The sequence below is a fragment of the Trichophyton rubrum genome (assembly GCF_000151425.1).
Source record: "Trichophyton rubrum CBS 118892 genomic scaffold supercont2.10, whole genome shotgun sequence".
In the NCBI taxonomy this organism is placed as follows: domain Eukaryota; kingdom Fungi; phylum Ascomycota; class Eurotiomycetes; order Onygenales; family Arthrodermataceae; genus Trichophyton; species Trichophyton rubrum.
Window position 1 is genome coordinate 740,457 of NW_003456419.1, and position 15,820 is coordinate 756,276.

The 15,820-nt window shown below is 48.6% G+C and overlaps 6 protein-coding genes across 7 annotated transcripts; 4 read left to right on the top strand and 2 right to left on the bottom strand.

The window, feature by feature from the left end:
- Nucleotides 1–1,845: 1,845 nt before the first annotated feature.
- On the top strand, nucleotides 1,846–3,106 carry TERG_07642 (uncharacterized protein; the record flags this gene model as incomplete). Its single annotated transcript, XM_003231979.2, has 2 exons — nucleotides 1,846–2,798; nucleotides 2,920–3,106. 2 exons carry the CDS (start codon nucleotides 1,846–1,848, stop codon nucleotides 3,104–3,106), a joined length of 1,140 nt encoding a protein of 379 aa, XP_003232027.2.
- A 352-nt stretch (nucleotides 3,107–3,458) lies between these two features.
- On the bottom strand, nucleotides 3,459–4,222 carry TERG_07643 (uncharacterized protein; the record flags this gene model as incomplete). Its single annotated transcript, XM_003231980.1, has 4 exons — nucleotides 3,459–3,548; nucleotides 3,627–3,680; nucleotides 3,769–3,877; nucleotides 4,107–4,222. The coding sequence occupies 4 exons, from the start codon at nucleotides 4,220–4,222 to the stop codon at nucleotides 3,459–3,461; spliced, it is 369 nt and encodes a 122-aa protein (XP_003232028.1).
- A 637-nt stretch (nucleotides 4,223–4,859) lies between these two features.
- On the top strand, nucleotides 4,860–8,105 carry TERG_07644 (uncharacterized protein). Of its 2 annotated transcripts, XM_003231981.2 has the most exons (2): nucleotides 4,860–5,590; nucleotides 5,655–8,105. In XM_003231981.2, the coding sequence occupies exons 1-2, from the start codon at nucleotides 5,074–5,076 to the stop codon at nucleotides 6,413–6,415; spliced, it is 1,278 nt and encodes a 425-aa protein (XP_003232029.1). In that variant the 5' UTR covers nucleotides 4,860–5,073; the 3' UTR covers nucleotides 6,416–8,105. The 2 variants fall into 2 exon arrangements, with proteins under 2 accessions (XP_003232029.1, XP_047607304.1); XM_047750433.1 differs by having other exon boundaries at nucleotides 4,860–8,105.
- A 705-nt stretch (nucleotides 8,106–8,810) lies between these two features.
- Nucleotides 8,811–9,155, top strand: TERG_12573 (uncharacterized protein; the record flags this gene model as incomplete). Its single annotated transcript, XM_047751517.1, has 1 exon — nucleotides 8,811–9,155. One exon carries the CDS (start codon nucleotides 8,811–8,813, stop codon nucleotides 9,153–9,155), a length of 345 nt encoding a protein of 114 aa, XP_047607305.1.
- A 1,170-nt stretch (nucleotides 9,156–10,325) lies between these two features.
- TERG_07646 (uncharacterized protein) lies at nucleotides 10,326–11,911 on the bottom strand (the record flags this gene model as incomplete). The annotated part of the gene is made up of 2 exons (XM_003231983.2): nucleotides 10,326–11,377; nucleotides 11,434–11,911. The coding sequence occupies 2 exons, from the start codon at nucleotides 11,909–11,911 to the stop codon at nucleotides 10,326–10,328; spliced, it is 1,530 nt and encodes a 509-aa protein (XP_003232031.2).
- Nucleotides 11,912–13,546: 1,635 nt separating this feature from the next.
- TERG_07647 (uncharacterized protein) lies at nucleotides 13,547–14,858 on the top strand (the record flags this gene model as incomplete). Its single annotated transcript, XM_003231984.2, has 1 exon — nucleotides 13,547–14,858. The coding sequence occupies one exon, from the start codon at nucleotides 13,547–13,549 to the stop codon at nucleotides 14,597–14,599; it is 1,053 nt and encodes a 350-aa protein (XP_003232032.1). The 3' UTR covers nucleotides 14,600–14,858.
- Between the last annotated feature and the right edge of the window lie 962 nt (nucleotides 14,859–15,820).

The following is a 15,820-nucleotide window of genomic DNA, read 5'->3' on the forward strand; positions in this document are numbered from 1 at the left end:
GATAAGACGGTGCGCAGAAGAGTCGATAGCAGAGCAGAACGGGAGGCCAACAGAAGACTGAGAGGGAGAGGCTTCGTGTAATGCACAGAGAGAGAGGGCCCGCCCGAGACCTTCTTTTAAAGCCCTTGTTTGTTTGTTGTGGGAATTCGTTTCGAAGGGAAAGAAGTGAGGGCGTTTCAAGGGAGAAGAGGAAAGGGTTTTAAGAAAAAGGGGTGCCACAGGCGTCACACAGCCAGCAGGGAGGGACTGTGTTCCTGTCTCTCTCCGCCGTCCGGTCTTCTGCTCGACGACAACAGCAACAATGGCACAGAAACGAATTGGCGAGATAGAGAGAGAGAGACAACGGCTTACCTGGAGCTTGCTGAGACCTGGTGAGCTTCTTGCTGGTGGACGAGAAGGATGGAGGATAGAAGCGAGCGAAGGAAGAGCGAAGACGAAGGCGAGCCAACTTTTTCAAGGGACGCGACGACGAGGGAAGAAAAGAAAAGCAACGACGAAAGCGAGGGTGGACCCAGCAAACCAGGGAGCGGCCTAGCGAACCGGGCTTGAACAAGTGAGATGAAGGAAGAGAAAGAAGCAGGTAAGAAAGAGAGAGAGCGAGAAAGAGAGAGAGAGGAAGAAAGCGAGAGGAAGCGAGACGAGCAAAGACTGAGCGGGAAGCAAAATAAGAATAAAAAAATAAGAATAATAAAAAAAAAAAAGGGGAGGAAAAGGAAGGAAAAAGAAAAAAAAAGAGACTTTTTTTGACTTTTATTTTCTTTTGACTTTCCAGGGGGTCGAACCTGAGACAGGCTTAGGTAAGCGATGATCCAGGATGACATAAGACAGGAAGAATACATTTGCTGGCTGATGGCTGTGCAGTTATAGAGGACTCACTCTTGCTGTTGCTGATGCTGATGCTGCTGTTACTGTGACTGATGCTGTTACTGTGACTGATGCTGCGCTCTAAGTGTTGGATTGGAGTTGGGTCAATTCAGGCATGGCCAACAGCTTACTACTTAGGTTAGACCCGATGTAAATTTGCCACGGGAGTCTCCCTCAGGCCAGGTTTAAAGTGGATTCTGGGGGTTCCTCGTCATAAGTAGAGCGCCTTTAAGTACAAGTTTGCGCTGGCTATCATCAGAAAGAGAAGATGATGGGCTCGCCGAGGCTGCGCGGTCCTGCAAGGGGGAATCTCCGGCCCGTGAGATGGGCGACTGGTGATGTCAGGCCAGGGCGGGCCAAGGGGCAGAGGCTTGTCGATCGCGGGTGAATTGGAGAGTGGCTTGACCCTTCTTCGAACTCTGCAAAATATCAACACTTAAGAAGTTGCCGTCGTTTCGTCGTTTTATAGGTGAGGGTCAGGATGAACACCCTTTCGTTTTTGGCCACCGCGGCAAGGAGGACCCGTTCTTTGCTTTTTTTTTTTTCCTCTTTCAAATAACTAGTTAAATGTCCCCTCCTAGTCCTTGGGGCGGCTGCCTTGGATCCTGACCTTGGCTGTGACCTTGCCCTTGGCCCCTGAAGCAAGCAAGCAAGCAGAGCACATGCAATGGCAAGCTTTTTCCTCTGCTTGGTCGAGTCGGGGGAAAAAAGAAACGCGGCGAAGCTTGGTTGGTTGAGTCAGCCGATGCCATATAGGATAAGTAAGTATCTTGGAAAAAGCAGTGCAACGGGGGGGTGAACCAGAGTCAGAAGTCCAAGGTACTTTGGTACGTACCAGTACTCGACCTACCTAGCTTCGTAAAGACCGCCCTTCGTATTAACTAATAATAATCCTGACGAGACAGTGACTAACCTTGCAGGACAGACAGACAGAGACAGACGTTGGTGGTGACAGATAGATGAGCGCTGTTGCGACGTTGGATGCTGGTGAAGTGCTGGATACCGCGTCTGTTGGCCCCCATGGCTCCCCGACGGTCAGCCAGAGTCAGTGCTGCGGCAGCGTTGAAGAAGGCGGAAGAGGTGACGACGACAAAGATAGAGAAGACGAAGACAGAGAAGAAGCCGAGAGGCATCACCAAGTCCAAGGCTGAGAAGAAGACGAAGACGGTCGTCTCGGTGGTGGCATCAACACCTCCTCCGCCGCCGTCTCTGCCTCCTCCAGCAACTCCAACTCCAGCCAGCAGCCTTGCCCGGCCCGTCGACCCCCATCGCACAGCAGCTCCCCTCCTCACCCCGCGCGGCTCACACATCACAGCATACCCATCTGCCACCACTACCACTCCTACAACCACGGTAGAGAACCTCCTGGCAGGAGCAATTGCACATCTGCTCTCAGTCGACCCCAGGCTCAAGCCGGTCATCAACAAGTTCCCCGACGCCCCCTTCAGACCAGCAGACCTCGCAGTCGAGATTGACCCGTTCCAGGCCCTCGTCAGCGGCATCATAGGCCAGCAGGTCTCCGGGGCAGCTGCAAAGTCGATAAAGAGCAAATTCATCTCTTTATTCAGTGCCACCACCACCACCACCACAGATACCCAAGTTGAAGCGGATGGAGACGGCGAGGATGAAGTTGGTGACGCTGGACTACGTTACAAGCCGGTCCCGTTCCCCTCTCCCCAGCAGGTGGTTTCCATGGACATCCCTACCCTCCGAACCGCCGGTCTCTCCCAGCGCAAGGCAGAGTACATTCATGGCCTGGCTGACAAGTTTGCCTCGGGCGAGCTGTCTGCTCGTATGCTGCTGACGGCCAGTGACGAGGAGGTGTTGGACAAGCTGATTGCCGTGCGGGGACTGGGGAAGTGGTCGGTTGAGATGTTCCTGCTCTTTGGCCTCAAGCGGATGGACGTCTTTTCGACGGGGGATCTCGGTGTCCAGTGAGTTTTTTTCTTTTTTTTTTTCTTTTTCTTTTTTTCTTTTTTTTTTTTTTTTTTCTCTTGTCTTTCTTTCCATTCCTCTCCTAGAGTGTCAAATGCTTGTAGAGGTACTAATTGGTAGACGTGGTATGGCGGCCTTTGCAGGACGGGATGTAAGCAAGCTCAAGGCAAAGGGCGGAGGTAAGTTCAAGTACATGTCTGAAAAGGACATGATAGAGATAGCAGCGCCCTTCTCACCCTATAGAAGTCTCTTCATGTGGTACATGTGGAGGTGGGAGAACGTAGATGTTGCCGTCATGCAGGCGTGATGCCTCAATTCTACCCCACACTCACTGTATCTTACCGTTTATATCATAGACTCTTGATATACCTCCGACATTACTACTACTGGCTGCACGAGATGTACAATGCAATTGACTTCCTCGTATCTAACTATCTGTACATGTTTATCAAAAAAGCGGAAACACAAGGAAAATGAAGGTCAAGAGAGTCGACAGGAGTGTAATATTTAAACATTGATATTGGTGAGTTGTGTTCTCTGATCTGGGACCCTTTCTTTTTTACTGAGCCAAGTCTCTCTCATCTCATATCATCCCTCCTGTTCATGGTATCATTGACATTGACGGGCTGGCGGGATGAACTGGCTGGTCAGACGGGAATTTATCGCTTGATGATGAGGGAGTCGAGTTCGACACGCTCGGCGTTCTCACGCTTGATGGCCTCGATAATGGGGGAGAGGTATCGGATATCCTATAACAAACAGTCAGTCCATGTTTCTTTGGCTGAAGGGGGGGGGAAAAAAAATAAACAATATATATACAGACATACATCTTCTGGCTTGGTATGGTCCTTCTCCGGCAGAAGCTGGTGTTCCACAGAGCACTAGAGTCACTTGTTAGTCTGCAGGCCTCATCTAGACAAAGAGTAGATATAGATAGGAGAGAGAAGTGGTGTCTGAGCAGGCACTTACCTGGACGGCTCGGCGGATGCGGTACATGCGGTCATAGGCTTCCTTGGGAGGAAGTCTCTTCAACGCCAACTGAACAGTGTCATTGTCCTCTGGAATCAAATCATCATATCTGTCCACAGTCAATGCCACAAGTTAGCATCTCTCTTTCTTTCTTTACCTCCTCCACCTCTCTCTCTCTCTCTCTCTCTCTCTCTCTCTCATCTTCTCTTTATATATCTGCCATTGCCATCACAGCCTTTCCTTTCTTCCGCCAGTTCCAAACACTGGCAATGGTAGCTGTCTCGCCCCATTTATCCCATATCTACCCCCTATCCACATCAATGGCTAATATAACGCACCTTAGGCCCAACTTCCTGTATCCTGCGGCATTGCAGTACCAGTTGGCAATCGGCGTCATCGCCTTGGTGACCCAGGGTTTCTCGAAGACCCGGGTAATCATCGACGTCAAAGCCATCGCGCCGGTTCGGATTCGGATAATATCTTCGGCTCCTTGACTCTTCAAACTGTCTCGAGACGCTCTTCACCCTGTTCTCGGTGTGCTATGCGGCGATTTCTCACGGCTGGCTGGCTGGCTGGCGGTTGTTGCGGTCGTCCTGGTCGGCCAATCACTGGGTTGGTGATGTTGCTGAGGTTTGCTGGCAGTGTGCAAAAATGTAACGCTCGGACCAGTTCGGCGTCGTCGGATCTCGTGATTTCAACCACCAAAAAAGTAACTTCACTTACATATTCTGGGCCGCGGATGGCATGAACCAGGGCCTCTATTCGACCTATTTCTTCTTACTCCACGGGACAGTTTTACGCACAAAGTACGATCCAGGAGACAGTGCTGCTTGATCTACAGGATAAGCTTGTCTCTTACCTTAATTACGGCCTATTTGATACGGCTGGACGCCTGCTATAGTTATCCACGCACTACGCCTTGGAAGAAGCCTCCCTGTCTATCGGCGGAATTTAAGATATCTTCCGTCAACCTTTGCCAGCTTTGCCTATCCTTTACCCCCCGCCCATGCCTGGAGTTGTCTGTTAGCCTCCACCTGCTCCAGCTTGGAGCTGTGTAGGCTTTATCAACGGCCACTTCTTTCTGTCTCCAACGCTCCAAAAGACGATACAGGCGGAGAAGTACCCTCGAGGCCCGAGAGACGAACCGATATACCGAGATACATATAGTTCAACATATCCCTCATTTTGCATAGGCCCTACTGCTCTCCGTTTTGCTACCACCGTCTTTATTCCCGCCTCCGCACTCATGCAGCGATATCGATTATCCTGCTAAGTGAGACCTTTGCTCCATCAAAGCCGGCAAGGATGTCTCTGGACCGTACCAAACCGGCGGAGACATTTACCACTCATTCATCAACACAGCAGCAGCAGCAGCAGCAACAGCATCACCATCATCAACAACACTCAAATGCAGACTCACAGACGTCGACTATACCTCAACTTCACCCGGGAGCTCAGCCTCCCCCAAACTCATCCTTACTTGCACGGTTGCAAGTCTATTCAACCCGCATTCCTCAGAGCTATGTGACACCGTTTTGTGGAGCCGGAGCAGGTGTCGCTTCTGGAATCATCACTTGTCCGCTGGATGTTATCAAAACCAAATTACAGGCCCAGGGAGGCTTCTTGCGACGAAATGGGAAACTGGTGCAGACAGAGGCCCTGTATAAAGGCATGATAGGGACTGGAAGGACTATCTGGCGGGATGAGGGTCTGCGTGGGCTGTACAAGGGCCTAGGACCAATGCTTCTGGGCTACCTTCCTACGTGGGCTGTCTACTTGACCATATACGACAGGGCTAGGGACTACTTCTATTCCCGAACAGGTATTAAGCTCTCGCCTGGAACATCTTATAGAATCAATCTACTAATATAGTACCCTCTATGTAGAAAACTGGTGGCTTGCTCGAACATATGCATCATTAACTGCTGGAGCTTGCTCAACAATTGCAACAAACCCTATATGGGTCATAAAAACTCGACTCATGTCCCAGAGCATACGGCCGTCCAATGACGGATTCCACGCTCCATGGTACTATAAGAATACCCTGGACGCTGCACGCAAGATGTATGCAAGCGAAGGCATACGGGCGTTTTATTCCGGTCTCACGCCTGCCCTCCTTGGCCTCTCCCACGTCGCCATTCAATTTCCTCTCTATGAGTATTTCAAACTCGCATTCACAGGGTTCATGATGGGTGAGCACCCAGATGCAGGTAATCCGCACTGGGTCGGCATTGGTGCTGCCACTTTCCTTAGCAAAATCTGCGCGAGCACAGCTACATACCCGCATGAAGTACTGCGCACCAGACTACAGACGCAACAGAGAATTAGTCCCGCCCCGTCACCAGAAGGGATTTCATTCCGTGTTTCGGAAGAGACATACCGTAGCGCCACTGGTGTTGGAGCTGCATCTTCAGATGGAATGCCTAATCGTCCTCGCTATCGTGGAGTTATTCGAACGTTCCAAACAATACTGAAAGAAGAAGGCTGGAGAGCGTTTTATGCCGGTATAGGTACAAACCTTTTCCGAGCTGTCCCTTCTGCCATGACCACCATGTTGACGTACGAATACCTACGCAACATAATACACTGGGGTCAGCATGAGGGAGAATTAATACTAGCCTCATCAGTGGAAAATCAGCATCTATGATTTAACGCCTGGCAACTCCTGCCAATGTACCATTGTCCTCAACCATAACAGCCACTAGAAGCCTGTGGTACCCTGTGAATAGTGCCTGATATGCACATACATGACACATATTCACTAGAAAATTTTTGCTTAACGTTTTCTTTCCCTCTATTTTATGATACCAGATTTGCTACAGAAGTGGGATTCTTTCCCCTGACGCAATAAATATACCCAATCAAAAATAATCTAACTCTTCTCTCGCCCACCTCCACTTCTTTTCTCCTGTCTCTATTCCCTGTTAACCCACTATCTAATTTCCAAGGGATGAATTTACTTGTGTCTAGCAAAGCAAGAATATGGCGTGTCAGGCGTCTTTTCTACTAGGAATGGGTTTTATGTACATGTTTTTAATTTCAGCCTATGTTTGTGTGGTGATGGGAGAAACAAAGGTTAGGATGCGAGCTGTCTGTCTGTCTCTGTTTTTATGGGTTGGCTATTTGTCTTGTTGATTCAGTCAAATATTAAGCATACAGAACTTGTACGTCAGTCTTCCAGCGTGTGATAGTGCTATACACGTGCTTTGATAGGTTTGGGTACTATCATGTTTGTCGCATGTACATGTTTAGAAGAGAATAAAGCTCTATCGCCACTCAAGACAGAAGTCATTTTTGGTAAACCAGAATAGCCGCCTTGCTTGATGCAGTAGCTCGAGTCAACTTCTTTCGCTGCTTCGAGTCTACCGGATAAACCCAACGTTATTGCGCTCTCCTCGAGTCAGTTGGTGGTATAGAGGCAAACCCAGCAGAGACAAAAGGCAAATAGCTGGCTCAAAGTTATCCGAAAATTGCCGATATCCGGTTTAAAGTCCATTTTCAAGTATAGACTGATATAACATCGGTTGGTGGGGACAGCGTCGCATCTCGTTGGCAATAGACCAAATCGATAGAGTATCGTTACTCCAACTATCCCAGTTCTCTTGCATAATGACCCTGGAACGAATTGGACAGAGCTGATAAGCCTGTATCTTGCACCCTGCGCATTTTTCATATGAAAGAACCTCCGTCCCTTTCTTTTTTATATATAATTGGATATCAGAACCCTGCACGTCACTATAGCCCATTGCCTCTGCCGGAAGATGTATATATAGAAGTACGTTTAGCATTATCGCGTGCGGATCGGATACTTCGGTAACAGTATCCTGTAAGTAAAACGGCCATTGTGAAGGCGGCTATTGGTACATTGAGCGACTGGGTTGATAGATGTAAGTTTTGAGGTCTCAACTGCGCCAAAGGTGATTTGAAACGAACCCTCTTGTTTTTCCCACCGGAAAGCTTTCCTGTTAGCGATTGCTTCGGTGCCATAATTTGAGACTAGGAGTTCTTAACTGGCTACGAGCCGTCAACGTTCCATATATTTGTTCGATCAGTGAAGGAAACCTGGAGTCGTGGAGCTTCATATAACGGCAACATCTGATTACATGAGTTACCAGACATTACTCATTTCTCAAAATACCATTGGCCGACTCACTTTAAGGCTGTGTAACATATGGTATTTATATGGCTTCTTGTATTAAAAACTCCAAATAGGGGAAAATATTGATTAGTCATGGTATTATAATCACGTGTAAAGGATAAAAACACAGTCTCTGGCTAACTAAGCCTCACCACTTAAATCTAAGCGACTTTTTTCTGCTTTCTTATTTTTTTTTTTTCTTCTGTAACTCCTCGCTCAAAGAATCGCATTCAAAGCTTACGAACTGGGCATTTCGATGCTCGTACCAATACCTTGCTTTGGGAGAAAGTCCCCGGACGCCCTGGCTTCGTGCCAGGCACTGCGGAAACGCGCTGCCATAGAAGCACTTCATAGCAGCTTACGCCCTCTTACCCACCTACGCACTGGCTCCGACCCTTGTTGAACCGTCTGCACTCTTCAGCTTTCTCCCTATTCACAGTCTCTTTTTCCAGTGCTAGGACATCTCTGGGATGACGATACGAGTCTCACGTTTTGGCATTGGAGTGAAGTTGCAGCTGATTCGGGGGTTGCGTCGAGGAGGTTTCTTGGGGAAACAATGGGAGTCGGTCGAGGGACTCTGGTTAAGAAGGTTGCCATTCGTCGAGATCCTATAGCTATGCGATTGCTTGCCTGTTTCTGAATCCTCAGGACTGGGTGAGTAACTCGATGGGGCTTATTCTTGAGGCGAGGAGTTCACCCTTTTTTTCTTCCCTACCACCGAACCTGTAGCTTATGGAAAGCGGTAATTGTGTCTCTGCTCACTCAGCCTTCCGTGCTTCGGATAGTTGCTGTGTTCGTGGAGAGATTCAATTGCAGAAGCCCCCTCGAAAGGGCCAGATTCTTTACTTCATACATGTTCAAGTGATGATATACAAATCATAGAGTCAAGCACAGAGGCCATATAATGGCTGTTGAAGATCAAGATTTTAAAACCTATCTGATGAACATCCCCCTACCCATCCCAGTCCATCCCCAATTCTTACTCTTGTTTATAAGCCGATCAACAATGTTCTTGAGATTTGAAATTAACAGTTATCATGAGTATCGTAGCATGGGGTTTTACACATTAATAACATTAGTAGACGCTTCTCTCTTCGTTTCACCTGCTATTGCATCTTCCTTGTGGGTGTCTGTTCCCTACTCCCTCTTGGAGTTCCTGTCCTCTGTGCCACTGCCGGTCCCTTGGATTGCTTACTGCCTTTCAGAGCCGGTACAACAGCCGCAACAGCGCCTCCTATCAGGGCGATAACAGTCCCACAGGCCCCTCCCCATACCTGTATGCTTACCGTTCCCAAGGGAGCGCGGGGGAATGATAAGATCCATTCCACCTGCCATGGAAACCACCCCCGAGGCAGGTCATATATAGGTGATCTGGAAAACCAGAACTGAAGAATTATGGTAATACCGGTGGTAGAAGCCCATCGGACAGTCTTGATCGTCCAGTCAAATGAAGCTTTCATCGCGTTCAGCTTTTTGTCTATATGGTAGATAAATACGTCAGTTACCGAAACACCTCCTAGTATTGTTATAGCCCAGATTGCTAGTTCTTGTGAAGATGGATGCGTACTCTTAACATCATATTCCTCCATAGCTTTATCGTGCCTTCTCCGTAGCTTCGCCCACTTCGCAAACTCGTCTTGGGAGCTGGTAGCGCCCATCTCCCGTTTAAGTTGAATTACTTCGAGCTTCGCTTGCCGTTGTTCTCGAGCCGTTTGCGACGCTTGGTTCGGGAGTTTGATATACAGAAGCCATAGCTAGTACAGAGAGGTTAGCTGAAGAACATAGTGATGGATGAAAGAATATAAGTACCAGGCTATCAATAGTGCTAGCGCCAATTGTATTGATTAAATAGGTGATTGTCTGAATCGCAAGCACGGAAAGAAGTAGTGATGCCATCATCAACGATGGCCCAGCGCCTGGTTTCTCGAGGTTGTAATTCGCCCGCTATACTTGTGTCGATATAATGAAGCCAGCGAACAGTCGTGTATGGCTAGTAAAAGAGGAAACAACCGTTCGAGAGAGGTGTTTCCGTATTTCAAACGCAGAGTAGTGAGATGCAGCGATGCTCTGGAATAATTTCTTGTGGAAAGCCGCAACTTTCGTGGTGTGGTCTCTTGTGTTTGCTTTGTTTGCTTCAATCTAGATCTCCGGCCAACTACTTAAAACAACGTCATTCTCTCGGCAGCTACCTTGTTATTGAGCATACCCCTTATTCTGTTATTGATAGGTTGAGGATTTAGAACTTTTAAAGGCTAGGGGAGCTAGATGTCCATTTTTAAGGAAGTACTCCGTAACAATCTAGATTTTTCATAAACCGTTACTATTTGACCTCCTACCCATTTCCAAGAATATCCAAAATAGCCTTGTGGTAGTAGTCTCAAAACTTCCGCTCAAAGTAGTCAACACTAGGAGGTTCATTTCATTTTTTCTTGGACTTGTCCACAATGCTTATCCACTGGGACTTGAGGCCCTTGCTAACAAGGAGTTTCTCTACTACCCCTCGGTGGTCACCCTGAAGGAAGACTTCCATTTCCCCCTTGGCGCCACCAACTGCCTGGCTAACACTGGTACTACTCGCACACTTCTTCGATAGCTCATCTGCTAGTAGCTGGGGTGATATGCCGAATCTATCTAGGCCAGCTAATTTGGTACCCAACTTGGATCCCGTGCGGCGTTCAATGGTTATAGTTGTCTTCGGGAGGGCACCCGGCTTGGGTTTCACATCCGAGAGTGTCTGATTGGGTTTAAGAATTGCATGGAAAGGTGCACATAGTGAAGGGTCCTCGAGTAGCCTTTTCAGCAGAGTATCTCGTGGGATAGTCCCGCGTGAAAGAGTCACGACATCGTTGGAAGGGATAATTTTGTTGCTGATGAAGGCATTGAGCGTGAGAATCCGGGGGTTAGAGGGAGAGATAATAGGTGGATCTTGGGAGGAAATGTAATCGTTCAGGCGTTTGGAGACATCGGAGGCTGAGTAGTAGTTGTTCACATCGGTGTTGGATAAGGGGGGAAATAGATCAGGTACCAGCTTGCTGCTTGGGCGGTAGAGTGTCTTAACGTTGACCTGATCGGATGACACGCTTCCTGAGGTATTTTCAGAGGCAGCCTTTGGCTTTGCGCCCCCTGAGCTTGTCTTCTTGGGCAGCCGGTAAGGGACAAACTGGTCGACAAGGATGTCATCAAAATCAACATCCATGACTATTGTTTCCCCTCCTCTGTCCTTTGACTTGAGTAACTTTATCTTATCGAGATGCTTGACAAACTTCTTAACGTTCTTCCAGGATGTCTTCTTGATCTGGTAATATTGTGCCTGGTTTGGCGAAAATATTGGTAAGAACGGAGTGATCAGGTTGGATATCAAGAACGATGGCTGGATGGGGAATGACAGGCCATGGTTCTGGTCTCCGGGGTGATCTTTCTTGTGCTGGTAGAGCGCATATATGAATGCTTTTTCGAAGACATCATCGATTTCTAGTATCGTTTGCCTTGTTAGAATCCGTCGTTGAGAAAGTAATAGTAACTCTTACCTTTTGTGGTTGGAGGCGGAAGTTCTTCTTCTCCACCTTTTTCTTCTTCTTCCGCCTCCTCCCCTACCCTTTGTTCTTCCTCTAGAGGTCGGTTAATAGGAACACCTCCATCCGCGACTCCATCTAAATCTTCATCATCGCCTAGATCTAGGTCCTGGAGTTTCTCTTCCGCCACTTCGGTTTCGCGAATCCAACCATCCAGGTGATCTGGCGATGGCTGACCAGACTTTCCTGTCGAACCCCAGCCCCATATCTCATCACCCTCCCACTGTATCCCCCTGACAGCATGTCCCTTTGCGCCTTGTACCTGTGTTAGGCCAGCAACATCAATCTCACATACACCTACGAATGTGGGAACGCTAGGCTTATCCAAACTCGAGACAGCAACCACGGATCCTTTCACGGCTCCTGCTGGGAATGGGGGACCGTTTGTAAGACCTGGGGTCATAAGATCTGCGCCGTTGTAGAGCTTCTCCATAACATGGCCTGTTGTACACAGCAAGGGAACCAGCCCTGGGTTGCGCCATAGTGAATATACTGTAGGGTATATCCTTCCATCTGTTCCTGGTCCTTGCTCAAGCCTGATCCATAATACTCGTTCTTCACCGTCTGGGTGCGTTCCAACGTATAAAGTACCATGAACAAGTTGTAAGTCTGGTCCCACAGTGGTCGAAAAGCGTCCTGCTAGAGTGTTCTCTGGCAGAAGCGAGTTTCGAATAGATGAGAGGCTAGAGGCGGTTGTGGCGGGCTGGGCTGATGTCTCGTCAGCTTCAGGCTGAGCTGCTGGTGCCTCTGGGACTGAGATGCCGTATTCCTGGATGATCTTGTTTGCAATCTTCCTCCGATCAGAGGAACGAAGAGGTGCAAGTGGTTTGATCTGCCATGAATATGTTAGCACTGCTGCCTTGATGGGTCATAGATAGGTGTGTGGGGGGTCGAACCGATGGCTTTTTCTTGAACATTTTTGACAGCTACGCTTGAACTCGGTAATATAGCGATATAGTAGGTAAAGAAAGCATTAAAACAGTAAGTAAGAATGCAAGAAAAAGAATAGGCCTCCAAAAATGAAATGAAGATGTTGTTACTGAGGCTGCCTGCGGGGTTGGTTCAATTTGAAATAAATAAATATGAGTAACTTCAAGCTCAAGCTTTTAGGCACACTAAACTAGCCGGCGAGCCAAGCTACCATACAACATCTAGCCATTAGTTAGTTATAGAGCAAGAGATGGGCGAATCTACCCTGGTAATGACAGCGATGTCAAGGCCATCCCCTTAATCTTCCTAGGAACCTGCACTTAGCATCTGCCATAAGGCTTTGATTCGAGTTTTGCTAGGGAAGATAAGTTTAGAACCAAGCTGTCTATCAATCTTCCATTTACCTACCTAGACAGTGGAAACACAATTAATGACTATACCTGAGCGGTAGAATGGGTAGTTCATCCTGCAGTCAACTTCTAGGTGACCGTTTTTACGTTTTTACAGGCCAGAGTGGAATTCGACACTGATATCCAAGATGCTATTGGCCGTTATATGTAGACACGCGACACTTTTTGGTAGACCCAGTCAACAAAAACTCTGGGTCAAGGGGTTAATCAAGGTGCTTGAACTGAAGAATTGGCAACTGGCGATATATTGATATACAATATACTGATGACCTTTTGGCAGCTTCGAGATGTTGAACCTGACATGTCCAAATCACCTCTGATGCCTGAGATATAGCAGATACCCGACTGTCACCATAGATGACGTTGATTTTATACCCAAGAATGAGACTGGCAGCCGCCTTGAAGCCGCTAATACTTCCTCTGCCTGTCGTGGGGGCTGGATATCAAGCTATGAGGGAAAGAGAGAAGGCCCCTCCCCTTACATTTCACTACACGTATATCTCTTGGGCTAAGGAAGGCAGCATCCAGCCATTCCTGCGTTTGCTGAACTTCCGTTGACTATCCAGACCAAAGCAAGCAGGCGTTGTTTGTGTCCTTGTCCATGTCAGGTCCTATAGATCGTATAGTTATATGCCATACCGAGGAGAACAGCGCAAGAGGTACGGCAGAATAGCTTTCCCATCCCATGTGTACACTCACTTCTTTCGACCTTCTTCTATTTCATTACCATGCACTTTATATGGCCACTCGTTACATTATTCTTGCTCCGAGACTCCCTCGTTACAGCGGTGATTCCTCTGGAGCCTAAAGGCAGAGGGCTCTGTGGAAAGGCATTTCCAGACCTCCAGGCGGAGGGACTGACGGTGGATGAAAATTGGAATCTGAACCCAAGCGATGCAACGTGGGAGTTTGAAGGGACTCAAGAGAAGGGCGAATATGGCAGCACACCGGGCTTCAACCCCAACGTGAGCAACGAAAGCAACACCACCACGCCCTACCACTTTGATATCAGGAGTTACGGCACTGATATCGCCCCAGTGTCCATAGAAGGGTCACCGTTCGACCAGTTCCGGGTCACTGCCACGATAGGGTATCCATGGTCGACGATAGGGAGGATATTCTTTCGGCGTTTCAGGGGGGACAAAGGCGGATGGTGTACGGGAACTCTTGTTGGAAAGAACCTGCTCCTCACTGCAAGCCACTGTTTCCCGTGGAACTATGGAGTCAGAAGGTGGATGCGGTTTGTGCCTGGATTTGGGCATGGGAGGAAACAAGCGGAGCCTTTTGGAAGCTCGTATGTCTCGCAGTGCCGCGGGGTAAAGAACACGCTCAATGTTACGGGTTTAGACTATGTGATATGCAGGTTGTGTGAGCCTCTGGGCGAACGAGTGGGATGGATGGGGACTGCCTGGTGGAAGGATACGCAGGCGTATGTCAAGGGGCCGTGGTTGAGCTCTGGATACCCGACAGAGCCGTTCAAGGGCATGACGCAGATGCTGGTCACTAACTTAACCTTGGACGGCGTTGATCCTCATGGAGAGATTGGTGTCGAGCTCGAGTCTAAGGTGTTTGCGTCTGCCGGGTGGTCTGGGGGCCCCATGTGGGAGTACATCGATGGCCATCCTACGATCGTTGGTATCTGCAGTGGTGGTGAGCGAAGCTGCAGTGAGCAGCCAGGCGGCTGCTTCATGGCAAACTTGTCTGACCCTTACCACGATGTATCTGCTGGCGGCAAACTTATGACTGAGCTTGTTCGGTATGGACAGAAGCATTGGTCATGACTGTGCGGGTTTCTACCTATATACTACCTAATATCAATACTCTGAGTATTCATACAGGCATCTCCTTGATTTCTGCGTCAAAAAATCGTCCTGAGTCGAGGGATAGAGAGCATTTCTAGTAGACCTTCTCCAGGTATAAGTTCATATAATTTTCTTACCCCATATCCATAAGTTATATGCTTTGAGTAAAATGACATATAATCATCAAGTATATGGGGCATACCCGTCCTCCACATGTGAAGAAGCGACAGGGATAGAGCCAAACCCGAGCCCTGCAGGACCCATGTAACCACGTGTAAAATTTATTAATAGATCGCCTTGTCCCACGGGTAAGACAAGAGTAAATAATATTCAATAATAACCAAGAAATAACGACGATGACCGTCATCTTTTTGAGCTGAAGGACCGTCGACTATCACCCCGTAAACAGCGTGCTAGGTGACAAGCGAATGATCCTCCAATCGCAGGCTAGCAACTAACTAAACAAAACTGTACTCCGTAGCGTCGGACTGTTTTACATCTCGTTCATCTATTCGTGTCTGGTCCCGGCTCCTGATCAGAGGAAGGGAGACATGAAGGAGCAGAAGAGAACCCTGTGTGGCATCCGAGGTGTAGATATCGCTTTTCTATATTGAAATCGGTATATTGGTGTTGTTTGCTGCCCGTTATTTGAACGGTTCCCACGCACGCTCGCCATTGTTGTAGACAATGCAGACAATAATGCAGACACATGCACAGTCTGCAGACGTCCTGCCAGACTTTAGATGCAGGCAGGTAACTTATTATTATTCCATCGGTAGGCTCCGTAGGCGTCCGGGGGAATACCAGCACCGACCTCCGGTAGCTGAGCAGGCTGGCCAGCCTAGACAACGCTCGAACGCCTATTCTTAGGACCCGTAGGTAGCTCCATGGGCCAGGCAATGCTGAGTGGCTGTCTCTGTTTCTCTATTTATCCAGGGAGCCCATAAGACACGCGGTATAGAGGGAATGTAATAGGGGGTATAACGAAGCAACCCCCGTTGATCAGGCTGAGCAGAGGGAGCCAGGGAAACTGGGCCATCCTCCCTCCTCCCTAAACGTAGCTGCACCCGGCCGTCGTCTTCACCATCGCCATCGTCTGGCTGCTCCTGGTTTAATATGAAGGTATCTGTCTTGAGTCCCCAGGAAGGCCCCTCTCCCTCAGCCGGGCCGAAGCCGCTATTCCCTCGAAGGCTGCTCGCT